Source organism: Rana temporaria, chromosome 13, assembly GCF_905171775.1.
Source record: "Rana temporaria chromosome 13, aRanTem1.1, whole genome shotgun sequence".
Lineage (NCBI taxonomy): Eukaryota > Metazoa > Chordata > Amphibia > Anura > Ranidae > Rana > Rana temporaria.
In genome coordinates, this window is record NC_053501.1 from 4,960,649 (window position 1) to 4,987,562 (window position 26,914).

At 46.0% G+C, this 26,914-nt stretch overlaps 1 protein-coding gene across 2 annotated transcripts in view; it reads right to left on the reverse strand.

The window, feature by feature from the left end:
* The window catches only part of SEL1L (SEL1L adaptor subunit of ERAD E3 ubiquitin ligase), a 54,452-nt gene that overhangs the window by 14,084 nt on the left and 13,454 nt on the right, over positions 1-26,914 (reverse strand). For both annotated transcript variants that reach the window (XM_040332765.1, XM_040332764.1), the window contains exons 4-17: positions 24,301-24,468; positions 22,628-22,733; positions 21,246-21,408; positions 20,025-20,078; positions 19,154-19,213; positions 18,724-18,805; positions 16,274-16,428; positions 15,361-15,417; positions 14,496-14,564; positions 12,565-12,642; positions 10,074-10,136; positions 7,857-7,944; positions 6,712-6,860; positions 2,587-2,752 (exon numbers count right to left, since the gene is read on the reverse strand). In XM_040332765.1, the coding sequence (XP_040188699.1) occupies positions 2,587-2,752; positions 6,712-6,860; positions 7,857-7,944; positions 10,074-10,136; positions 12,565-12,642; positions 14,496-14,564; positions 15,361-15,417; positions 16,274-16,428; positions 18,724-18,805; positions 19,154-19,213; positions 20,025-20,078; positions 21,246-21,408; positions 22,628-22,733; positions 24,301-24,468 (1,458 nt within the window). The remainder of the gene's footprint in view (positions 1-2,586; positions 2,753-6,711; positions 6,861-7,856; positions 7,945-10,073; positions 10,137-12,564; positions 12,643-14,495; positions 14,565-15,360; positions 15,418-16,273; positions 16,429-18,723; positions 18,806-19,153; positions 19,214-20,024; positions 20,079-21,245; positions 21,409-22,627; positions 22,734-24,300; positions 24,469-26,914) is intronic.

The following is a 26,914-nucleotide window of genomic DNA, read 5'->3' on the forward strand; positions in this document are numbered from 1 at the left end:
GGGGGGATCTCGGGCCCCCCTCCCTCTGGATTCCTTAGAGCTGGGAAGAGGCCTCCGGCGGGCAACGAAATCGCCGAGCAGCACGCTGCAGTTACGCTCTGCATTCCTTAGAGCTGGGATAAGGCCTCCGGCTGGGGCAACAGATTCGTCGAGCAGCGATCAGCTGATGTTGGGCTGCTCTGCTCTTCTGCAAGCTGTCAGCGAGGGAACTCGGGGCCCCCCTCCCTCTGCAGTGCTTGAAGAGGGCAAGAGAGCTTCAAAAAGGTTACAGATGGGAATCACAGTGGTGTAGTGAGTAGCACTTTCGCCTAGCAGCAAAAGGATCGCTGGTTCTAATCCCAACCACGACACCATCTGCCTGGAGTTTGCATGTTCTCCCTGTGCCTGCGTGGGTTTCCTCCGGGTACTCCGGTTTCCTCCCACACTCCAAAAGACATGCTGGTAGGTAAATTGGATCTCGTCCAAATTGGCCCAGTATGTATCTGTATACCTGTGTGTATGACTGTGTGTCCCAAGCGTGTCGAGATCCTACGGGGTAAAATGACCGCACCAGCCAAGCAGACACTGGCTGGAAAAAGCGCCCAGAGGAGATTCAGTTCGCATGTGTAGCGCTATACAAGTCGTTCATGTTCAGATGCGCCCAGCACTAGAAGGAGGTATGTGGCACAATTGAATTGCAGACATACACATTATGCAATATGCTGTGCTGTAAATTTTAGGAATTTCCACAGGGGATTTCTGACAGGCAGGGGGGAAGAGAAGACAGCATATGGCATAAGACCTACCCCGAAAATAAGCCCTAGTGTGTTTTTTGGTAGCCAAAATTAATATAAGACCCAGGCTTATTTTCGGGGAAACACGGTAGTAAGTAGGTAACAGCGATATGTCTCCTCCCCCAGTCAGTCCCATCGCCACACAGTAAGAAACACTCACGAAGGAACTCAGTTAACCCCTTGATGACCCCCTAGTGTTAGCCCCTTCCCTACCAGTGACATTTACACAGTAATCAGTGCATTTTTTTTTAGCACCGATCGCTGTATAAATGTCAATGGTCCCAAAAATGTGTCAAAGATATCCGATCTGTCCGCTGCAATGTCGCAGTACCGCTAAAAATCACCGCTATTACTACCAAAAAAAAAAAAAAAAGCCATAAATCTTTACAATAGTTTGTAGAAGCTATAAATTTTGCGCAAAATCAATATACGCTTATTAAGTTGTTGTTTTTTTAACAAAAATATGTAGAAGAATATATATCGGCCTAAACTGATGAAGAAATTTGTTTATTAACCACTTAAGCCCCGGACCATATTGCTGGTCAAAGACCAGAGCACTTTTTGCGAATCGGCACTGCGTCGCTTTAACGGACAATTGCGCGGTTGTGCGACGTGGCTTCCAAACAAAATTGGCGTCCTTTTTTCCCCACAAATAGAGCTTTCTTTTGGTGGTATTTGATCACCTCTGCGGTTTTTATTTTTTGCGCTATAAACAAAAATAGAGCGACAATTTTGAAAAAAAAATTATATATTTTTTACTTTTTGCTATAATAAATATCCCCAAAAATATATAAAAAAAATTTCCTCAGTTTAGGCCGATACGTATTCTTCTACATATTTTTCGTAAAAAAAATAAATTAAAAAAAAATCACAATAAACGTTTATCGATTGGTTTGCGCAAAAGTTATAGCGTTTACAAAATAGGGGATAGTTTTATGGCATTTTTATTAATATTTTTTTTTTTACTATTAATGGTGGTGATCAGCGATTTTATTCCGGTACTGTGACATTATGGCGGACACTTCGGACAATTTTGACACATTTTTGGGACCATTGGCATTTTTATAGCGATCAGTGCTATAAAAATGCATTGATTACTATAAAAATGCCACTGGCAGGGAAGGGGCTTAACACTAGGGCGTGGGGAAGGGTTTAAGTATGTTCCCTGGGTGTGTTCTAACTGTAGGGGGGGAGGGACTGACGAGGGGAAATTATTGATCGCTGTTCATACATTGTATGAACAGACGGTCAGGCTTTTCTCCCCTGACAGGACCGGGAGCTGTGTGATTACACACACAGCTCCCAATCCTCACTCTGTAACGAGCGATCGCGGGTGACCCGGCGGTGATCACACGCGCGTCAGGATCGAGGGGGGGCACGCGCCCCTAGTGCCCGCTTCGCGAGGTGATGTAGAGCTACTGGCTCTCGCACAGGGGAGCCGACCTACCGCCGTATAACTGTGGCGGCTGGTCGGCAAGTAGTTAAAAAACGTTTTTGGGGGATATTTATTATAGCAAAAAGAAGTAAAAAATATAATTTTTTCTCAAAATTGTCGCTCTATTTTTGTTTATAGAGCAAAAAATAAAAACCGCAGAGGTGATCAAATACCACCAAAATAAAGCTCTATTTGTGGGGGGAATTTTCTTGGGTACAGCGTCACATGATCGTGCAATTGTCAGTTAAAGCGACGCAGTGCTGTATTGCAAAAAAAAAAAAAAAAAAAGGGCCTGGTCATCAAGGGGGCAAATCTTTTGGCCTATAAGTGGTTAACCCTTTCCTGCATTACACCTCACAACAGCAGACAATCCCTTACGCTGGTCCAGGATGAAGGCCGCGTTGCTCTGTGCCACCTCGTAGCCTTGTTCAGCCAGTAGCAAGTACTGCACTACAGCCGTGTTGGCGTTTCCGTTCTTGTAGCTGTTATACGCCGTCATCAACCTCTCAGACCAACGGCCGCGCTCGCACACGTTCTTGAACAGCTGCACAGAGAAGAAGAAGAAGAAGGAAGACAAGTGAAGAGCACTGAGAGCCCAGGACAGGAGAACAGGCTGTAGAGTGCAGGGAAGCAGATACTGTACAACCTTTTTTTATGTCTTATGACTCCTTATTATCGACCTTTTATATACTGCACATTTAACGTCCCTTTAACCACTTCAGATCCGTGTTATAGCCAAAAGACGGCTACGGCTACGGCGCGGACTTGGACGTCCTCCCGTGCTCGAGTAGCATGCGCGTCCCTTGCAGGGCGTGCACGGCGTGCTCTGTAATCAGCGAGTCAATCAGACTCAGCTGATCGGAGTAGGGGTTGATCCTGACCCCTTACCACGTGATCAGCCGGCAGCCAATGACAGCTGATCATGTGATGTAAACAAAGCCGGTAATCGGCTATTTTTTCGTCTCACACTGATAGCGTGAGGAGAAAAAAAAAATAGACGAGCACCGGCGGCTGTCAGAGGGACATCTGTCCCGATCAAGGAGACCGGGACTGATGCTCATCTGTGCCACCTGCCAGTGCACAACAGTGCTCCCTACCACTGTCCTCCAATCATCTCACCACTGGACAATGAGGTCCCTGTCCTCCAATCATCTCACCACTGGACAATGAGGTCCCTGTCCACCAATCATCTCACCACTGGACAATGAGGTCCCTGTCCTCCAATCATCTCACCACTGGACAATGAGGTCCCTGTCCTCCAATCATCTCACCACTGGACAATGAGGTCCCTGTCCACCAATCATCTCACCACTGGACAATGAGGTCCCTGTCCTCCAATCATCTCATCACTGGACAATGAGGTCACTGTCCTCCAATCATCTCACCACTGGACAATGAGGTCCCCGTCCTCCAATCATCTCACCACTGGACAATGAGGTCACTGTCCTCCAATCATCTCACCACTGGACAATGAGGTCACTGTCCTCCAATCATCTCACCACTGGACAATGAGGTGCCTGTCCTCCAATCATCTCACCACTGGACAATGAAATCCCTGTCCTCCAATCATCTCACCACTGGACAATGAGGTCACTGAACTCCAATCATCTCACCACTGGACAATGAGGTCCCTGTCCACCAATCATCTCACCACTGGACAATGAGGTCACTGTCCTCCAATCATCTCACCACTGGACAATGAGGTCCCTGTCCACCAATCATCTCACCACTAGACAATGAGGTCCCTGTCCTCCAATCATCTCACCACTGGACAATGAGGTCCCTGTCCTCCAATCATCTCACCACTGGACAATGAGGTCCCTGCCCTCCAATCATCTCACCACTGGACAATGAGGTCACTGCCCTCCAATCATCTCACCACTGGACAATGAGGTCACTGCCCTCCAATCATCTCACCACTGGACAATGAAATCCCTGTCCTCCAATCATCTCACCACTGGACAATGAAATCCCTGTCCTCCAATCATCTCACCACTGGACGATGAGGTCACTGTCCTCCAACCATCTCACCACTGGACAATGAAATCCCTGTCCTCCAAACATCTCACCACTGGACAATGAGGTCACTGTCCTCCAATCATCTCACCACTGGACAATGAGGTCCCTGTCCTCCAATCATCTCACCACTGGACAATGAGGTCACTGCCCTCCAATCATCTCACCACTGGACAATGAAATCCCTGTCCTCCAATCATCTCACCACTGGACAATGAAATCCCTGTCCTCCAATCATCTCACCACTGGACGATGAGGTCACTGTCCTCCAATCATCTCACCACTGGACAATGAAATCCCTGTCCTCCAATCATCTCACCACTGGACAATGAGGTCACTGTCCTCCAATCATCTCACCACTGGACAATGAGGTCCCTGTCCTCCAATCATCTCACCACTGGACAATGAGGTCACTGTCCTCCAATCATCTCACCACTGGACAATGAAATCCCTGTCCTCCAATCATCTCACCACTGGACAATGAGGTCCCTGTCCACCAATCATCTCACCACTGGACAATGAGGTCCCTGCCCTCCAATCATCTCACCACTGGACAATGAGGTCACTGTCCTCCAATCATCTCACCACTGGACAATGAGGTCCCTGTCCTCCCTCCAATCATCTCACCACTGGACAATGAGGTCCCTGCCCTCCAATCATCTAACCACTGGACAATGAGGTCACTGCCCTCCAATCATCTCACCACTGGACAATGAGGTCCCTGCCTTTCAATCATCTCACCACTGGACAATGAGGTCACTGCCCTCCAATCATCTCACCACTGGACAATGAGGTCACTGCCCTCCAATCATCTCACCACTGGACAATGAGGTCACTGCCCTCCAATCATCTCACCACTGGACGATGAGGTCACTGTCCTCCAATCATCTCACCACTGGACAATGAAATCCCTGTCCTCCAATCATCTCACCACTGGACAATGAGGTCACTGCACTCCAATCATCTCACCACTGGACAATGAGGTCACTGTCCTCCAATCATCTCACCACTGGACAATGAGGTCACTGTCCTCCAATCACCTCACCACTGGACAATGAGGTCCCTGTCCACCAATCATCTCACCACTGGACAATGAGGTCCCTGCCCTCCCTCCAATCATCTCACCACTGGACAATGAGGTCCCTGCCCTCCAATCATCTCACCACTGGACAATGAGGTCACTCCCCTCCAATCATCTCACCACTGGACAATGAGGTCACTGCCCTCCAATCATCTCACCACTGGACAATGAGGTCACTGCCCTCCAATCATCTCACCACTGGACGATGAGGTCACTGTCCTCCAATCATCTCACCACTGGACAATGAAATCCCTGTCCTCCAATCATCTCACCACTAGACAATGAGGTCACTGTCCTCCAATCATCTAACCACTGGACAATGAGGTCCCTGTCCTCCAATCATCTCACCACTGGACAATGAGGTCCCTGTCCTCCAATCATCTCACCACTGGACAATGAGGTCCCTGTCCTCCAATCACCTCACCACTGGACAATGAGGTCCCTGTCCACCAATCATCTCACCACTGGACAATGAGGTCCCTGCCTTTCAATCATCTCACCACTGGACGATGAGGTCACTGTCCTCCAATCATCTCACCACTGGACAATGAAATCCCTGTCCTCCAATCATCTCACCACTGGACAATGAGGTCACTGTCCTCCAATCATCTCACCACTGGACAATGAGGTCCCTGTCCTCCAATCATCTCACCACTGGACAATGAGGTCACTGCACTCCAATCATCTCACCACTGGACAATGAGGTCCCTGTCCTCCAATCATCTCACCACTGGACAATGAGGTCCCTGTCCTCCAATCATCTCACCACTGGACAATGAGGTCACTGCACTCCAATCATCTCACCACTGGACAATGAGGTCCCTGTCCTCCAATCATCTCACCACTGGACAATGAGGTCCCTGTCCTCCAATCATCTCACCACTGGACAATGAGGTCACTGTCCTCCAATCATCTCACCACTGGACAATGAGGTCCCTGCCCTCCAATCATCTCACCACTGGACAATGAGGTCCCTATCCTCCAATGGCCTCCACACTCACCACATCTCATCCAATAGAGGACCTTTGGGATGTGGTGAAACGGGAAGATTGGCATCATCGATGTGCAGCCGACAAATCTGCAGCAACTGTGTGATGTCATCATGTCACTATGGAGCAAAATCTCTGAGGAACGTTTCCAACACCTTGTTGTATCTATGCCATGAAGAATGAAGGGGAAAGGGGTTCCAACCCGGGACTAGCAAGGGGGACCTAATAAAGGGGGTCCAACCCGCTACTAGCAAGGTGTACCTAATAAAGGGGGTCCAACCCAGGACTAGCAAGGGGGACCTAATAAAGGGGGTCCAACCCGGGACTAGCAAGGGGGACCTAATAAAGTGGCCGGTGAGTGTATATGGTGAATTGTGATACATATGGTATTCTATAGGAACATTATTGCTCAGTTACCTCCACAGCGGTTTGGCAGGATCGTAGAACCCCGGTGCCGGTGGCGTGCATTTGAGCCAGATTGTAAAACGCCAGAATGTGACCCCCCTGGGATGCCAAATTAAAATACTTCAGGGCCTGTTTGTAATCTCTCTTCACTCCGACACCGTCTGCAGGGAGAACAGAAAACACAAGTCAGTGTCACCCAACAAGATTACATTCCTATACTATACATGAGTATCACCTGAATGATTCACAATATTCAAGTGGAAGGATTTCATACAGTAAAACCTTGGTTTGAGAGTAACTTGGTTTGAGAGCGTTTTGCAAGACAAGCAAAATGATTTTAATAAATTTTGCCTTGATATACAAGCGATGTCTTGATATAAGAGTAGCGTCATGTCACAACTGAGTATAAAAAAAAAAAAAAAAAAAAGAAGAGGATCCTCTAAGTGTAGCAATATGGTTACATTTAACCACTTCAGCCCCGGACCATTTTGCTGGTCAATGACCGGGCCACTTTTTGCGATTGGGCACTGCATCGCTTTAACTGACAATTGCGCGGTCGTGCGAAGTGGCTCCCTAACAAAATTGACATCCTTTTTTTCCCACAAATAGAGCTTTCTTTTGGTGGTATTTGATCACCTCTGCGCTATAAACAAAAATAGAGCGACAATTTTGAAGAAAATAAAAATATATATATTTTTTACTTTTTGCTATAATAAATACCCCCCCAAAAAATATAAAAAAACTAAATTTCTTAGTTTAGGCCGATACGTAATATATATATATATATATAAATAATAATATTATTATTATAATATATATATATATATATATATATATATATATATATATATATAAAAATAACAAAAAAAAATAATAATATATAATAATACACATATATATATATATATATATATATATATATATATATATATTATTATTTTTTTTGTTATATATATATTATTATTTTTTCTGGGATCACGGCTGCCATGTGACAGCTGCTTTCTAATACTTTTCTATCTGTCCTCCTAATGTTCTCCCACTTTGAACAGTGCCACCCCCATCAGATTACCCGCTGTCCTCACTCTCCCAATCCATAGTTGACTACCATACCGAACACCCTCCTGCCAAATGTGTGAGCACAAGAGAGCGACACTTACTGTAGTACATGGAGCCCAGCTGAAGCTGCCCGTCCACCCAGCCCTGCTCAGCCGCCTTCTGGAAATACTTCAGTGCCAAGTCAAAGTTCTGTTAAGAAAAAGAGAAAGTCAGATTGGAAGAAGAAGAAGAAGATCGGAGCCCCGGGGGCCGGATAAGTATACAGGGAAGATCTACAGTTATCATAGAGTAGGAGGCCTTGTACTGCCACATAAACCTAAAATAAAATCGATTTACCAAAACTGAAGCAGCTGTGCATGGGAGCCAATCCGCTTTTAACTTCAGTTTGTTCAATGAAGCTTTCACGATAAAACCTGGAAGTCGATTGGTTTCTATGCAGAGCTGCACCAGGATTTTGCACTCAATAAAATCTGCCCCATAGTGACCTATCAAAGTGGCTGAGCGACTTAAAAAAAATAAAATAATGTATAACTAGGAGTATCGGGCTATTTTGAGGCTGTATACACATTTTGAGCGCACAGGCAGAATTTAACCACTTGCCCTCCTGGTATTATTTGATCACCTTTTTTTTTTTTTTTATAGTGCAAAAAATAAACGCAAAGAAAAAGAAGAAGGTTGACAGTTTGTAAAAAACAAAACAAAACAAAACAAAAAAACAATTAAATAGGCCGAAAAAATAATATATATTATATATATATATATATATATATATATGTATATATATATATATAATAAAAAAAACGCAAAGCAAAAGCGGCTCTGGCAGCGAAAGGGTTAACCACTTCAATACCGGGCATTTTCACCCCCTTCCTGCCCAGACTAATTTTTAGTTTTCAGCGCTTTTGCATTTTGAATGACAATTGCGCGGTCGTGCGACGTGGCTCCCAAACAAAAATCGGCATCCTTTTTCCCCCCACAAATAGAGCTTTCTTTTGGTGGTATTTGATCACCTCTGCGGTTTTTATTTTTTGCGCTATCAACAAAAGAGCGACAATTAAAAAAAAAAAAAAAAAAACAAACACAATATTTTTTACTTTTTGATTTAATAAATATCAAATAATAATAGAAAAAAACTAAAAAAAAAAACACAATAAGCGTATATTGATTGGTTTGCGCAAAAGTTATAACGTCTACAAATTAGGGGATAGTTTGATTGCATTTTTTTTTTTTACTAGTAATGGCGACGATCTGCGATTCTTATTGTGACCGTGACATTGCGGCGGACACATCGGACACTTTTGGGACCATTCACATTTATACAGCGATTAGTGCTATAAAACTGCACTGCTTACTGTATAAATGTGACTGGCAGGGAAGGGGTTAACACTAGGGGGCGCTGAAGGGGTTAAATATGTTCCCTAGGGAGTGGTTCTAACTGTAGGGGGAGGGGACTCACAAGGGGAGGAGACCAATCTGTGTTCCTCTGTACTGGGAACACACATCGGTCTCCACACCTCTGATAGGACATGGATCTGTGCGTTTACACCCCATCATTACACACACAGATCCACGGTCCTGCCGTAATCACGGGCAATCGCAGGTGCCTGGCGGACATCACAGCCGCCGGGCACACGGCCCCGAACGATGCCCCCTAGCGGTCGGGAAGCCCAGGACGTCATATGATGTCCACCCCGGAGGGAGACAAGGTTTCTGCTGACGTCATTTGACAATGGCTCGGTAGGGAGACGTCATTTGACAATGGCTCGGTAGGGAGACGTCATGTGACAATGGCTCGGTAGGGCGACGTCATTTGACAATGGCTCGGTAGGGAGACGTCATTTGACAATGGCTCGGTAGGGAGACGTCATTTGACATTGGCTCGGTAGGGAGACGTCATTTGACAATGGCTCGGTAGGGAGACGTCATTTGACAATGGCTCGGTAGGGAGACGTCATTTGACAATGGCTCGGTAGGGAACTGGTTAATGATCAAATTTTTTTTCTTTTTTGGAGAAACACAGGTACAGTGTGAACTCTCATCTGAGACAGAAAATTACTTTTATTCCAGAAAGATCTTTTGCACCCATTCTGGAGAATATAATGACTAATAACTAGGTCAGACCATATATTCGGACTTGCTATACCTGAACAGAGACATGTCACCCTAGCAGCAACATGAAGTTATAGGATACAAGCAATACAAGCATCATCACAAATACAGAGAATTCCATTCCAAGGAATTGGGAAAGCTCAAAAAGGAACCACAAACCTTCCAATAGAGAAAAGGAACGGACCCAATAGGTCCAAGGAAATACTCACCACAGGAACACCTCTGCCGTACAAGTATGCCATGCCTAGACCGCTCTGCCCTACCGGATTACCCTGTTAGAAGAATAAAGTTGTGTCAGGTTCATTTGGTCACATGCTGCCACCTACTGTCTGCAATCTGAAATGGTTGTGCCGGCTTAAAAGTAGAACTTTACCCATAACAACTTGATAAAAAAAAAAAAATGTATGTTTTTTAGTAAGGAATATACATTCCACATTAAAAATGTGACTACCAAAATGAGCGTGTGCTGTAAATTGTCTCCAGCATTGCTCCCGTTTCTTCTCCCTGGAGGCGGCCATTTTGCTGAAGCCCCAGAGCCCCTGAACAGCAGTAAATTATTAGACCCCTTTCACACTGAGGAGTTTTTCAGGTGGTACAGCGCTAAAAATAGCGCTGCTATACCGCCTGAAAAACTCCTGCACTGCATACTCAATGTGAAAGCCGGAGGGCTTTCACACTGAGGCGATGCGCTGGCGGGAGAGAAAAAAATCTCCTGTCAGCAGCATCTTTGGAGCGGTGAGAGGAGCGGCGTGTATACCGCTCCTTCCCATTTAAAACAATGGGAAACCGCGGTATTAACCCTTTATCGGCTGCTAGCGGGGGTTAATACCGCACCGCTAGCGGCCAAATCCCGCTGCAATTCCGACGGTATAGCGTCGCTATTTTTAGCGGCGCTATACTGCCACCGCGCCTCCCGCCCCAGTGTGAAAGGGGCCTAAAGTGGAAAAAATAGGATTTTTGTACTCACCGTAAAATCCATTTCTCTGAGTTCATAGACGGACACAGCCTTCATTGACCTTAGGGTTATGCTTCTTCCTACCAGGAGATTTAGGCAGAAGTATAACCCTAATGTCAATGAAGACTGTGTTCGTCTATGAACGGAAGAGAAAAAATGAATTTAAAAAAACAGTTACATTTCTTGTTTCATCAGCCAAACTGTCAAACCATCAAATGGCTGAGGTAAGAACTGATCACATGCAGTTTCATATCAAACAGAAGCAGCTTCCTTGGCTGTAAAGGATGAGAGGGTTTAATTGCACTTAAAGGCCGTCAGAAGATCGACGTCTACAAACTCGGCAGTGCCTAAAAATAGAGAGCAACCAAGCATGTGCGGAGTGGGGGGAGACTGAGTTTTACTGGATTTTAAAGCGGATCTCCACCCAAAATATAACATTATCGCATAAATAATACTTCTCCTAAAGAATGCTGAAACCGATATTTTTAATTAAAATAATATTTACTGTACCATGAAACTGTACGGGCTTCCGGTCTGCCTCCCTCGGGTTTTTTGTCGGGTTTCTCAGTTTTCTGTCCCGCGTAGTGTCTTCTGGGAGCTTGTGTCATAGCTCCCTTGATATTGTATTCTACCCTGTTAGGCAAGATATCGCGCGATTTCGAGGAAGAGGCATGGCAACACAGACGCCAAAGCCGCTGCTCCCCGTTGCATGCGCGAGATCGAGCGGTGGATGCTGGGAGATCAGCATCCACCGCAACAAGGAAGTGCCGGGCTGTGGGCTTATGTCCACAGTTAAAATGGAGAGGAAACCAGAAGGATGAATAAAAGTTATTTTTTGAGACTGGATAGCAGCGGAGCGGCCGGGGGAGACCGGACACGTGAGTTTGGCAAATTAGTGTCATTTAAATTTTAAATAGCCATTACTAAAAAAACGTTTTTGGCGTGGGAGATCCGCTTTAAACAGTAGAGTAGGCACTTAAGTCCCTTTCACACTGGGGCGGGAGGCGCGGTGGTGGCGGTATAGCGGCGCTAAAAATAGCGGCGCTATACCGTCAGAGCTGCCGCGGGATTTGGCCGCTAGCGATGCGGTATTAACCCCTGCTAGCGGCCGATAGGCGCATTGTGGGCGGTATTGCGGTTTCCCATTGTTTTAAATGGGAAGGAGCGGTATACACGCCGCTCCAAAGATGCTGCTGGCAGGAGATTTCTTCTCTCTCCTGCCAGCACATCACATCAGTGTAAAAGCCAGAGATTATATATATATATTTACATAAAAAAATATATAAAAAATATATAATAATTCACACACGTCACATTAAATCAATTTTTTATTTATAGCAAAAAAAAGTGAACTTTAAGAATAAATTGGAATAAGTGTCACTTATGAAATTTCAGCTGAGATCACATGGTCTCTATCTAACAATATCTCTATCTAAAAAATGTCTGAAGTCAAAAACAGCCGCTGTAAAAACGTCCAGTGTGCACAAGGCGTAATTACTATGGCGATTCTATAATTGTATATAAAAAAACATTACCAGCTACAGCACTGACAATATTTATATAGAATTAATCTAAAGACTTTTAGCCAAGTTCTACCTTTTCTACCCCCGTCCCCATTTCTTGCACACTCCGATTCTTTAGAATGCCCACCCATTGTAACATTTTACCCCCCCCCCCCCCCCCCAATCTCATCCTCTCCTACCATCCACCATGCACCCCTCTCTTCCTCTGCACACTAGTCTTACCATGTCAGCTGCTTTCTTGAAGTACTGAAGAGCGGTTTCATTGCTCTGCATCACCGTGTCACTGCCCTCTGAGTACATCTGAAAGACATGAGAGGAGACACAGCTGACCACACAGACCCAACCAGGACAGGAGCTTTTGGAGGGGACTGTAGGGGTGTCTACAACCCTTGCCTACTGACTAGGGTCGCCCCGATACCACTTTAAGACCGAGTACAAGTACCGATACTTTTTTTCCCCAAGTACTTGCCGATACCAACACTTTTTTTTTTTTAATGTCATGTGACAGTGGCACATGTGTCAGTATTTTTTTTTTTTTTTTTTACAATTTTTTGTTATGTTTTTTTTACAGTGCTTTCTTCTTTTATTTTTATTTTTTAAGGGGGACGGGAGTGGATTGTGTCCGTGTGTTTTTTAATTGACATTTAGCGGCTCCTACCTCCGCTCTTCATCCTGACAGATCGAGGGGGTGGAGGAGGACATTGAGGGTGACACGGAGTGCAGAGGGGGAGAGCAGCAGGAGGGGGACATGGACAGCGGCACAAGGACCCCCGGAGGGGGAGATCAGCACGGAGGGGGACACACAGCACGGAGTGGGACACACAGCATGGAGGGGGACACAGCACAAACAGCAGCACGGAGGGGGACAAGGACCCGGAGGGGGAGAACAGCAGGGAGGGGGACATGAACCAGATGGGGGAGAGCAGAACGGGGGGAGTGACAAGCACCGATCATCACTGTATAACTTTCACTAAAGCAGCTGAAAAGAGGGCAGATCAGTGCTTGTAACTTCCCCCGCCGCACCGATCACCCCTGACTGCCCAGGTATCGGGTGAAGCATCAGAGCATTTCACAGAGTACAAGTACACAGGGAAATGCTCGGCATCGATACCGATACTAGTATTGGGACAACCCTACTACTGACTGACTATGAGCCCTTGCTTTTGAGAGGGCTTTATTCTTGGGGGGTGTGTGCCTGGGGGACCCTTGGAGTGGTCTTGGCTTTAGTCTCTGGTCCATGTCTCCCCAAAACACAGACTCTGGGAAACTAGGACAAGGATACAGATTTGGAGACACTGTGCCCAAACAAGCAATGGCTCCTTTAGACTGAGACTCGGAGTAGATGTTGATATAACCAGCTCAAAACTACCTGATGCTGGGGTCTCCGGCTATAATATATTTAAGGTGTTATGTGCTTATTGTTAAAGGATGTCTCTCCCATTGTGTGCCTCCTAGGTGCGATTTCCCATTGTTAATTGAGTCACCTATTATTTCTGTCTGTCCAATCATCTCTTTGAGATGTGGTTAATATTGTGTCCACTTTACCTCGTTGGATGTTTATGCGATTATGATAATGTGTAATGCACTTTTTGTATCCAGAGTTGTGGACTTGTTGCCGGATTGTCTGGGGACTCCCTGACTAATCAAGGCTTATTGTTAATTAGTGTATTGTGTATGTTTACGTTGGCTGTACCTTAGATGTGCCAATTGTCTAGGATAATGTGATCAAACTATTACCTGATCTTCCATGGTATATATTCTGTGTAAATGGACAATAAAGTCAGTTCCTGCTTGCACCAAAGCTAGTGTAGTCTAGTCCTTGGGCGCTCAGCTATAATACCCGCTTCCTGGGTCCAGCCTGGAGGAAGCGGGATACTGACTGAAACACCCAAGCTGGTTGCTGGACAGTCAGTCACATTTTTCTCCATAGGGTCTGTGTGCTTCCTGTACACCAGCAATATAGAATTCAAAACATCTCCCCTGGGATATCCCACTCCAGTTCTGTCTCCAACACATGTACGGACCCCAGCTCTTATCGTCTAGGATTTTAGTCACTATTGGGGATGCTGAATGGGGGATGGGGACAACTATCCAGCTGCTGATTGGCCAGCTCTGCCTGAACTCTTTGGTCCCCAAGCCTCTTTGGCTCTTACCTTCCCCAGGAAAGCCATGGCATGAGAATTCCCAGCGTTGGCAGCTTGATTGAAGTATTCAAAGGCCCTCTGTAGAGAATTAGTGTTTAGTGTTCATTTGCGCAATGTACACACCCAGCACAGATCAATATACAACATACACAAAGTGCACACCCAGCACCTATCAATATACAACATACACAAAGTGCACACCCAGCACAGATCAATATACAACATACACAAAGTGCACACCCAGCACCGATCAATATACAACATACACAAAAGTACACACCCTGCACTGATCATACAGCACACACCCAGCACTGATCATACAGCATGCACAGTACACACCCAGCACTGATCATACAGCATGCACAGTACACACCCAGCACTGATCATACAGACTGCACAGTACACACCCAGCACTGATCATACAGCATGCACAGTACACACCCAGCACTGATCATACATCGCGCGCACACACACACACCCAGCACCGATCAATATACAACATATGCACAGTACACACCCAGCACTTATCATACAACACATCCAGCACTGATCATACAGCACACACAGTACACACCCAGCACTGATCATACAGCACACACAGTACACAACCAGCACTGATCATACAGCACACACACACACACACTACACACCCAGCACTGATCATACAGCACACACCCAGCACTGATCATACAGCACACACCCAGCACTGATCATACAGCCCACATAGTACACACCCAGCACTGATCATACAGCATATACAGTACACACCCAGCACGGATCATACAGCACACACCCAGCACTGATCATACAGCACACACCCAGCACTGATCATCAAAGATCTACAATGCTAGACACGAAATGATCTTGGACATACCTGATGGTTTTGCTCTACTCCACGTCCCCCGTGTAGGTGAAGCTGCCCCAGACCCACCTAAAGCATAAAAGACCATTACTAGGACACAACTTGTGGACAACACATAGAAAAACTAGGGGAACTGTATAAAGAACAGCACTAGGCAAGCCTGGACCAATCAGATGTCAGGGGCGTTTCGAGTCCAGGTGAAAGAATAAAGCTATAACCCAATTGTTGTCTGTATCAATTTCCATTACTGTGAGCATTACAGTTCTACTGCTGTCTGTCACAAGTTATGTCACCCGTTACAGTATTAAAGTAGAACTATAGGCAAAAACTTTTCCTCCCCCTGTTTTGGATAGAATAAGGGAGGATTACAACCCCTGTCAGATTTTCTTTTGCCATCTGTGTCCCATTGCGTAGATTTCCCTTCACTTCCTTTCCCCATAGACAAACAGGAAGTGAGGAAATCCCTGCAAATCAAGGGAATTTCGTGGGGAGCTCCAGGTCCATTAGAAGATTTCTTCTGGGGACAGCCCAAAATGTGGGATTTTCTTTTACTTTCGATGATAAATGGTAAAAAGGACAAATAAAGAGGGTGAATCTTCCTAAGTGCGGGTTCATTCAGGGGCAGCATGACTTGCCGCGCGACACGACTTCAGAGGCAACTTGCAAAAGGACTTCTGTATTGAAGGCAATGCAAGTCACCCCAAAGTTGTAGAGGAACCTTTTTCTAAGTTGGAGCGACTTGTGTCGCCCTTGTATGAACCAGCACTAAAAACTGTCAGGGGAGGAGAGAAAGGAGGAGGAGGAAGAAAAAGAAGAAGAAGAAAAAGAAAAAGAAAAAGAAAAAGAAAAAGAAAAAAAGAAAAAGAAGAGCCTTTAGTTATACTTTATTTGTGATAATTAAAAATACAAAGTGTAAAAGGCTGACCTGTGCCTGGACATCTCCCTTCTCTGCCAGAAACTGGTAATACTGGATCAAGTCTTCCTCCAGCATCCCGCTGGCCATGCCTGGGTTCTCCACTTCGTCCGCCAATCGGATCCTCTGTACCACGGTGCCGCCCGTCAACGAGATGTCACTGGCAACTGTAAGATGGAGGACAGAGAGAAAAATCATTCGATGAAGAATACGGAACACATTTATTGTTGAACAAATGTAATTTTAAGTGATCCCCCTCCCCCACCCTGTGCAAGTGGACACCTTCACCAGACACCCCCCCCCCCCCCCACCTCTTTATCAGACATTTCCCCCCCTACCTCAGTCACCCCTGTGTGTCCACACAATGTGCACGACTCCTGCTCCGCGCTACTCACTGTCTAATTGTGACTCCGTCAGGGCAGAGCGAGCAGCAGGTGGCAGCTTGTCCTGGCGGCGGCGCGGGCTCTCTGATGAAAAGAGACCACGCAGTTCCTGTCTGCGCTGTGGCCAATAGTGAGCTGCGCTGCGGCACCCACCGCTACGGTCCAGGGTACAGAGTTACGGTAGCTTCGGGGGGCTTTATTATCGGGATGCCTTATGTTCGGGGGAGGCCCTATTATCAGGGAGGTCTTATTTTGGGGGGGGTGCCTTATATTTCAGCGAGAGGCAAAACTGTAAGTAGGTCTTATTTTTCGGGGGATGTCTTACTTTCGAGGAAACACAGTAGTTTGACTGTCGTGACCCAGTGATGTCATCACTGGGTCTTTTCCGAGTTTAATGGAAGGGACTGGACAGCTCCTGTAAACATCACAGCACCCCCTTTCAATATGCATGCATCTCTGTGCTGGCCACCATGTATGGATTATATTAGCTGTGCAATCTGCTGATCAGAGCCAATAGAGTGTAATTGAGCAACTGATCAGCAGATTGCACAGCTAAAGTCTGCAACACACAGCGCAGGTGGATTATTGATTGATAATGATTGGAATCTTCAGACAGGAAATGAAGGCGAGAGTAAGAAAGCTGTTGCAGCTTCAAAGGGTTATATTGTTGGGACGGAAGTTTGCAGAGGATTGAGAATAATCAGTTTTGATTAGAGGTCGGGCGATATGGGATTTTCTCTGGCCGATGCGATATTTAGAAATTGGGGCAGCTGATGGTCGATATATGATGCCGATTTTTGTGCAAAAAAACTCGGCCACTCCACTCCTTCCTGCCTGCTTGCTCCTGTCACTCTAGCACACACTTGATGTCCTCAGTAAAGGTGGCATTGGTTGGCACTGGTTTGGAACTGACAGATGGTACTGATTGGCAGTTGAAACTGGTTGGGTACTGGCAGGTGGCACCGATTGGTGGTGGCACTGCCAGGTTTCACACTGAGCCGAGTGTTACACTGACGAGAGAGAGAGCGAGAAAGAGAGCGAAAGAGAGAGCAAAAGAGAGAGCGCGAGAGCAAAAGAGAGAGCGTGAGAGCAAAAGAGAGAGCGTGAGAGCAAAAGAGAGAGCGCGAGAGCAAAAGAGAGAGCGCGAGAGCAGATAAAGAGCCTCATCCAAAAATACCACAAAAGACTTCAAGCTGTCATTGATGTTAAAGGGGGCAATACACGGTATGAAGAACTGGGGTATGTAAACTTTTGATTAGGGTCATTTGGGTAGTTTCTGTTGCTATTATGATTTAAAAAGAGAAAACACAGTTGATTGATAATAAATGGCTTCAGCCAATCACTAACCATGAGTAAAAGAAATGTTTTTGTGTTATCGTACATATTCTCTGAAAAATGGCCAAGAAATCATAAATTCTGCCAGGGTATGTAAACTTATGAGCACAACTGTATATGGATAGATACCGTATTTGCCGGTGTATAAGGCGACCGGGCGTATAAGACGACCCCCTAATTTTACATTTTTTTGTAAGATTTTTTGCCTGTACTCGCTGTATAAGATGACCCCCCCTTCCGAAGCTTCCGACACTTCATATTTCTTCCTTCTGGAGCCATATTCTTCTTCCTTCTTCTTGCTGGAGCTGGAGCCAATCACAGCGAGCGATGCATTCTATTAATGAATACAAAGCCTGCTTGGATTGGCAGAGGCTGTAACATCATCAGCCCACTCCTCTCTGACTCTCAAAGCCAATCCGAGCAGGGTACGGTCTGTAGCCTGCACAGATTGGCAGAGGTTGTTACTCCAATCCAAGCAGGCTCTGTATTAATTTGAATACATCGCTCACCGGGATTGGCTAAGTTGTATATAATGTATATAGCCAAAGCTACATACAGTATTACCACACATCCAGCAGGCATCCGAGCAGTTGACCCGGCGTATAAGACGACCCCTGCTTTTTGGCCATTTTTTTTAAGTGTAAAAGGTCGTCTTATACGCCAGCAAATACAGTAGATAGATAGATGATGAAAGAAATGATAGGACACATCTCCTGCATTGTATTACAATCTACAGTTCCTTACCATGATTTGCCACCAGGCGGTAATGTGTGAGAGCCGATTCGCAGCTCTGTAGTACTCCGATCCCGGCCCAATATCGATAGCCCTGCAGCAGGGAGAATACACATCAGAACCAGTAATGATACATACGCTAAAGAGCACATGTGCCTTCCTTTTTATTCATATTTGTCAGGGAGGGGGGGGGGTGGAAAAGGCAGACCTCATATGTGGCCCATTCATTGAACTTGCTTTATTGCATTTTGGAAGTGGGCGCCTTAGGCCCGCTACAACCGTAAGACACCCCCTTCCTTTCCTGCCGCTCTAACATAGCCGAGAGATAAACACTTATGGGTGGGCAACTTCTGATAATTCCTGACACACAAATGTGGAATATAAACTGATGAACCGCAGTGATTGTGTTACTGCAGGTCAGGAACTGAAACATTAGACTTACCAGAACCATGTGTGAGATCAGGTTTCCTCCCAATGCTCCAAACGTGTAATAGACCAGAGCCTGGAGGGGACAAAATTCCACAGTGACATTGCATGTACATACACAGACCGCACAATGTACACACACACACACAGACACCGCACAACGTACATACACACACACCGCACAATGTACATACACACAGACCGCACAATGTACATACACACAGACCGCACAACGTACATACACAGACCACGCAACGTACATACACAGACCACGCAATGTACATACACAGACCGTGCAATGTACATACACAGACCACACAATGTACACTACACACACACAGACCGCGCAATGTACATACACAGACCACACAATGTACACTACACACACACACAGACCACGCAACGTACATACACAGACCACGCAACGTACATACACAGACCACGCAACGTACATACACAGACCACGCAACGTACATACACAGACCACGCAATGTACATACACAGACCACGCAATGTACATACACACAGACTGCACAACGTACATACACAGACCACGAAACGTACATACACAGACCGTGCAATGTACATACACAGACCGTGCAATGTACATACACAGACCACACAATGTACACTACACACACACAGACCGCGCAATGTACATACACAGACCACACAATGTACACTACACACACACACAGACCGCGCAATGTACATACACAGACCGCACATCGCACAATGTACACACACACCCATACACACACACAGAACAATGTACATACACCGACCGTACAACGTACATACACAGACCGCACAACGTACACACACAGACCGCGCAATGTACACACACAGACCGCACAACGTACATGAATGAGTGACAAGAAAATTACCTTCGCCTGACTGCTGTTCACCCCTAATCCGGAGGCGTACAGATATCCCAGAGCCTAGAGAGTGAGAAGATGGTGAAAGGCTTACAACAAATGGTTTAGAAACAGAAACAGTGAGATGCACATAATATAATAATATAATGACATGCGTAAGCCTTAAATAAGAACCAGAAATATACAGAAATGCTATGGAAAACGGCCAGACTGCAGGCGAGCAACAAGAGATGGCCAAAGACTGTGGCTTTTGTACAGGAGATGGTCACCGACTACAGATCTGCTATTCAAACTGCTGGAGACAGGGAATACACTTTAACCACTTCAGCCCCGGAAGGATTTGCCCACTTCCTGACCAGGCAATTTTTTTTGCGATACAGCACGACGCCGCTTTAACCGACAATTGCGCGGTCTTGCGACGTTGTACCCAAACAAAATTGGCATCCTTTTTTTCCCTACAAATAGAACTTTCTTTTGGTGGCATTTGATCACCTCTGTGTTTTTTATGTTATAAACAAATAAAGTGTGACACTTAGAAGAAAATGTGTATATATATATATATAAAAAAAACAAGGATGTATTTATCAGTTGAGGCCAGGGGTGCTCAACCTTTTGAAGAGCGAGGGCCACTTAAAGCGGGGGTTCACCCAAAAATAAATTTTTAACATTACATTCAGCCGAGTTGTCCTAATGACATTTGCTGTTTTTTTTTTTTTTCGTACATACCTTATTTCACCGCCGCTTCTGGGTATGGGTCTTCTCCAGGACTGGGCATTCCTATCTGATTGACAGGCTTCCGACCGTCGCATACTATGCGTCACGAGTTGCCGAAAGAAGCCGAACGTCGGTGCGGCTCTATACGGCGCCTGCGCACCGACGTTTGGCTTCCAGAGTCATTATTACATTGATCAGTGCTATAAAAATGTATAAATGACACTGACAGGGAAGGGGTTAACACTAGAGGACGATCAAGGGGTTAAGGGTGTTCCCTGGGTTTGTTCTAATTGTAGGGGGGATGGGCTGGGCTGCCTGGAACACCACAGAGATCCCCGTTTCCAATGACTTTTTGTTATAGAAAAGCAATCATTAGCTGTATATTCACACAGTAGAAAAAAACTTTATGGAGAGAAGAGAATCTGTCCTGGATGCTCCCACACAGAAGCCATGTGTGCACCAGAAAAATACTCAAAAACACATATTTCACAGCTCCAAATCACAAGGCCAGCTTACCGTCTGTCCCCTGGGGGATCCCTGCTCGGTCAGTTTTATCAAGAGATCTTTAGCTGCAGGAATATCTTGCTTTATGGGGTCCCCGAACAGTAAAGCATAAGCCACTTTCTCCATAGCTTTCACATGATTCATGTCCGACGCTTTGCTGAAGTACTGGAAGGCCCTGCAGGGAAGGGAGAACACAGAGGGTTAGACAAGGTACTGAACCACCAAGATATCGCATCCTGCTAGAATAAAGGCCTATGAAGCTATATGGAATCAGACACCAATTCAAGGTGGACCTTCTCCCTTTACCCAGCAATGCAAGGTGGACCTTCTCCCATTGCCCAGCAATGCAAGGTGGACCTTCTCCCATTGCCCAGCAATGCAAGGTGGACCTTCTCCCATTGCCCAGCAATGCAAGGTGGACCTTCTCCCATTGCCCAGCAATGCAAGGCGGACCTTCTCCCATTGCCCAGCAATGCAAGGCGGACCTTCTCCCTTTTGCCCAGCAATGCAAGGCGGACCTTCTCCCTTTTGCCCAGCAATGCAAGGCGGACCTTCTCCCTTTTGCCCAGCAATGCAAGGCGGACCTTCTCCCATTGCCCAGCAATGCAAGGCGGACCTTCTCCCATTGCCCAGCAATGCAAGGCGGACCTTCTCCCATTGCCCAGCAATGCAAGGCGGACCTTCTCCCATTGCCCAGCAATGCAAGGCGGACCTTCTCCCATTGCCCAGCATGGCAAGGTGGACCTTCTCCCATTGCCCAGCATGGCAAGGTGGACCTTCTCCCATTGCCCAGCATGGCAAGGTGGACCTTCTCCCATTGCCCAGCATGGCAAGGTGGACCTTCTCCCATTGCCCAGCATGGCAAGGTGGACCTTCTCCCATTGCCCAGCATGGCAAGGTGGACCTTCTCCCATTGCCCAGCATGGCAAGGTGGACCTTCTCCCACTGCCCATCAATGCAAGGTGGACCTTCTGCCACTGCCCATCAATGCAAGGTGGACCTTCTGCCACTGCCCATCAATGCAAGGTGGACCTTCTGCCACTGTCCATCAATGCAAGGTGGACCTTCTGCCACTGCCCATCAATGCAAGGTGGACCTTCTGCCACTGCCCATCAATGCAAGGTGGACCTTCTCCCACTGCCCATCAATGCAAGGTGGACCTTCTGCCACTGCCCATCAATGTAGGGTGGACCTTTTGCCACTGCCCATCAATGTAGGATGGACCTTCTGCCACCGACCAACAGTGTAAGGTGGACTTTCATTTAAAAGGGGTACTTGGGCTAGCCAACCCATCTCAAAGGATACTTGATAAATATAAGAGGTGCGTAGTCTTATAGAGAACCTAGTGCAAGATGGGTGGGGTGTAGGGAGAACACACAATATACACAACATACTCCTTCTTTTGAGATCTCTTTGTACTTCCATTCAGGATCTTCATGCCCAGCTGGTACAGGTCCTCGGCTTCCTGCATCTGCCGCCTCTTGCTAGCCTGTTCTTCCGCTGTGGGCATCAGAGACAGAAAGTATCAATACTGCAATCCTTGTACAACCCACAATACGCAGGACATTCCAGAAAATGCTCATCGCTAATGGGCAAACAATTACTTATTTAGTGGCAATCACTGCTGTCCCTCCTTCCTGTGGGAATGCAGCCTCCTCTAGTGGTGGTTCTGGCTAAGCACTGGGTCTCCTGAAGATCATCTAAAGAAGCTGCCGTGTGCCACGATGGCAACCAGGAGGCAGCTGGCCAGTTGTGGAAGTGTGGGAGTCACAGAGCAGAATTGAGAGGAAGAGTATTTTTCAGGGAGGGGAAACACCAGTCATGATAGAAAAGGAGAAGATAGGTGCTGGTGGTTATCTCCACACCTCCCAACTTTTTGAGATGGGAATGAGGGACAACTATCAGCAAAAGTATACAGGCATAGGACACACTTTAAAGGAGAATTGTAAAAAAAGAAAAGAAAAAAAAAAGAAGGATTGGTTAAACCCGAAAGTGCTTTTTTAACACTACTATTCCTTTATATTGGCTTTTAGAGTTTATAAAAGGCAGCAATCTAGAAATCAGAAGGTTTAGCCCTAGAAAACACCTTTTAAAAAGATAAAAAGTGCATTTTATATACATCTATATAGATCAGACCAAAATGAGGGACAAATGAGGAAGAAAGAGAGACAGAGGGACTTATATTCCAAACTAATGTTTCTCAACCTTTTTCAGTCAAGGCACCCTTTAAAATTCTGCACAAATCTCGAGCCCCCCCCCCCTATTATAAAAAGGTTAAAAAAGCTAAACTTATAGGTTTATATAATACAGAAAAATCCACACATGTAGGACACCCAGCGTTCATACGGGCGGACCATTCAGGTTTCTTTAGGCGGACCTGAACGGACGCTCCGTGCAGGTCTATGGAGTCACGGATGTCAGTGGTGACCATGTACGCCGACATCCGATCCAAAGTGTGACAGATGAGCAAAGCGGAGCCCTTACACGGACACGTCCAAAAACCAAATAAAGGCGAAAAATGGCAAAAAATCTCCAGAGCACATGGGCTCCAGAAGGGCCATGTCTTCTCCTATCGCTTGGCAGAAAAAAACTGGTGCTGCATGAGGCAGAGAGTGGGATGTACCCGGGGGCCCGCCCCCTGGGAGGTGCTGTACTGAGAGAAGTGTTTTAACACTTGAAGTGCTGTTTTTTCTGCCTAGTCTCTCCTAAAAGGAAAGGAATATAACCCTAAGGTCAATGCTGCTGTGTCCGTCCATGAGCGGAAGAGAAAGGGCCCTTATTCTTTCAAAGCAAATGCACCAAAGCAGGGGAGGAGCACAATTCCCAGCGTCTTCCTTATCAACTGAAGATGTCACTGGTTGTTAGAACACTGGCGGCTAGAAGGTCACAATGAAAACCTGCGACTTTGTGTAATTAAAAAGCAGGCTCGAGCCACCTACTGACTTGTAAACAATTTTGGGGAAATGTTTAGGCATTTTGCCAAGGCACCCCTGAAGAAACCTCAAGGCACCTCAGTATGCCTGGGCAGTGGGCATCCTGGTTGAACAAGGCTTCTCTAAACACTCACTTTCACAGAAGCCCCACTTTAGGTCCCTCTTGTAATCGTAGGTAGTGGCGCACCACAGCCTGCCGTCCTCCCGCCCATCCGATGTACACTCGTCATATTCCTTCTCCAGGAAGAGGAAAGGTAAGTGGCATGGCTCCCCGTCTGCTGTCCCTCCGATGGCAGTAGTAACTGCAAGAGAACACAGGAAGGGTTAAATATCATGATTTGACAAAAAAAAAAAAAAAGAATTAAGAAAAGGCTTACATTGCAGCTTACAGGAATCTGCTGAATATTTTCTATGATGACCCAATTCTACCTTTTATTTAACAGTTACGTAAAAAGTCCTTTATGTCACTTTCATATTTTACAACACATTGATAGCAGAGACAGAAGGATATCGGTGCAAGGCAGAAAAGATCTGGACAAAGTTCTCTCCATCCTCTCCTGAACACTGTGGGTGGCTTCAAGTCGCCTCCAGAACAGGCGACTTTGCCAGTGGCCAATCAAAACAATAATCAGCTCTGTGGGAGGGAGGGAGGGGTTTGCCTGAGAAAAACTAGTTTCTCTTCCTGTAAAGTTGCTTCAGTTAAGACTTTGGAGGTGACTTCCATTGAAATCAATTAGGTAGATTCAGGTACGTTCGCGTAACTTTGCGGCGGCGTAGCTTAAGTAATTTAAGCTACGCCGCCGTAAGTTAGCGAGGCAAGTACATGATTCACAATGTACTTGCCTGCTAAATTACGTCGGCATAGCCTGAATCGGTGGGCGTAAGGGCGCCTAATTCAAATGTGTCTGAGGGGGCGTGTTTTATGTTAATGGCGCTTGACCTCAAGTTTTTTTAATTTTTTGTTTTACTGCGCATGCGCCGGGCGCCTACATTTCTCAGTGCGCATTGCGGCTAAGTACGCCGCACGGGCCTATTGATTTAGACGTGGACGTAAACCCCGATTCACGGACGACTTACGCAAAAGACGTAAAAAATTTTGACGCGGGAAAGGCGGCCATACTTGACATTACTATTCCAATAGAGCCTAGCTCTAACTTTACGCGGCCTATCTCTTACATAAACGGCGTAAAAAAGTACTGCGTCGGCCGGGCGTACGTTCGTGAATCGGCGTATCTCCTCATTTGCATATTCTACGCCGACCGCAATGGAAGCGCCACCTAGCGGCCATCCAAAATATTGCAATCTAAGATAGGACGGCGCAGGCCGTCGTATCTTAGGCATGTTTAAGCGTATCTCTGTTTGAGCATACACTTAAACATAAGTCGGCGTAGATTCTGAGTTAGGTCGGCTTATCTACTGATAAGCCGGCCTAACTCTTTCTGAATCTACCTAAATGTGTACAAGTTGCCTAGAAGTCGCCTTGAAGTAGTACAGGAACCTTTTCTGAAGCCGGAGCGACTTCAGTAGTGTGCATTAAGGCCCCTTTCACACTTGTGCGACTTCAGAGCAGAAGAGACATGAGAGGTACTCTGCAGGGAGAGGAAGCGATACTCTGCAGGGAGAGAAGACGGCTCCATTCACTTCCATGTAATTTGTCATGTCAGGCTACTTGGGGGCGACACAAGTCGCCCCCCAGGTCAGGTAGTGTGAACCGGCTCTTACCCCAACACTTAACCACCCCCCCCCCCCCAAAATATATTAGGTGGGTGGAAAACGCTGAAAAACAAGGCAACAAAATGATGAAACAGATGATATTTTTCTCTACTGGCCAATTAAAAAACTTGGCCCTGGCCAATTCTGACACTTCGTTTCTACATGTAAAAAAAATCATAATTCTTTTGCCATTTTATGCTAGAAAATTACATAGAACCCACAATAAACTATATTTTTTTTTTTGTTTAGCAGAGACCCTAGAGAATACAATGGCGGTCATTGCAACTTTCTATCTCGCACGGTATTTGTGCAGCAATTTTTCAAACTCATTTTCCTTAAAAAAATAAAATAAAAAATAAAAAACACAACCAGTAAACCAGTATTTTTTTTGCATAATGTGAAAGATGAAGTTACGCTGAGTAAATAAGATACCCAACATGTTACGCTTCAAAATTGCACACGCTTGTAGAATGACGCCAAACATCGGTACCTAAAAATCCCCATAGGCGACGCTTTCATTTTTTTTTTACTGGTTACATGTTTTGAGTTACAGAGGAGGTCTAGGGCTAGAATTATTGCTCTCACTCTAACGTTCGCGGCGATACCTCACATGTGTGGTTTGAACACGTTTTCCCATGTGGGCGGGTCTTACGTATGTGTTCGCTTCTGCGTGCGAGCACACGGGGACAGGGGCACTTAAAAAATAATAATAATAATAATAATAATAATATGGAAAAAAATTATTATTGTTAATTTTACTTAATTTTGATCACTTTTATTTCTATTTCAAGGAATGTAAACATCCCTTGTAATAGGAATATGACATGACAGGTCCTCTTTACAGTGATATATGGGGGTCAATAAGACCTCACATCTCACCACTAGGCTGGGAAGCCTAAAAAGAGATCACCGCTTCACAGCCGAAGCGGCGCCGTTTTTTTGATTGCAGAGGCCAGGCGTGATGTCATAACATCACGCGCCCGGCCTCCGACGATCAGAGACTCCAGCAACCATCTGGTCCGCCGGAAATCTCTA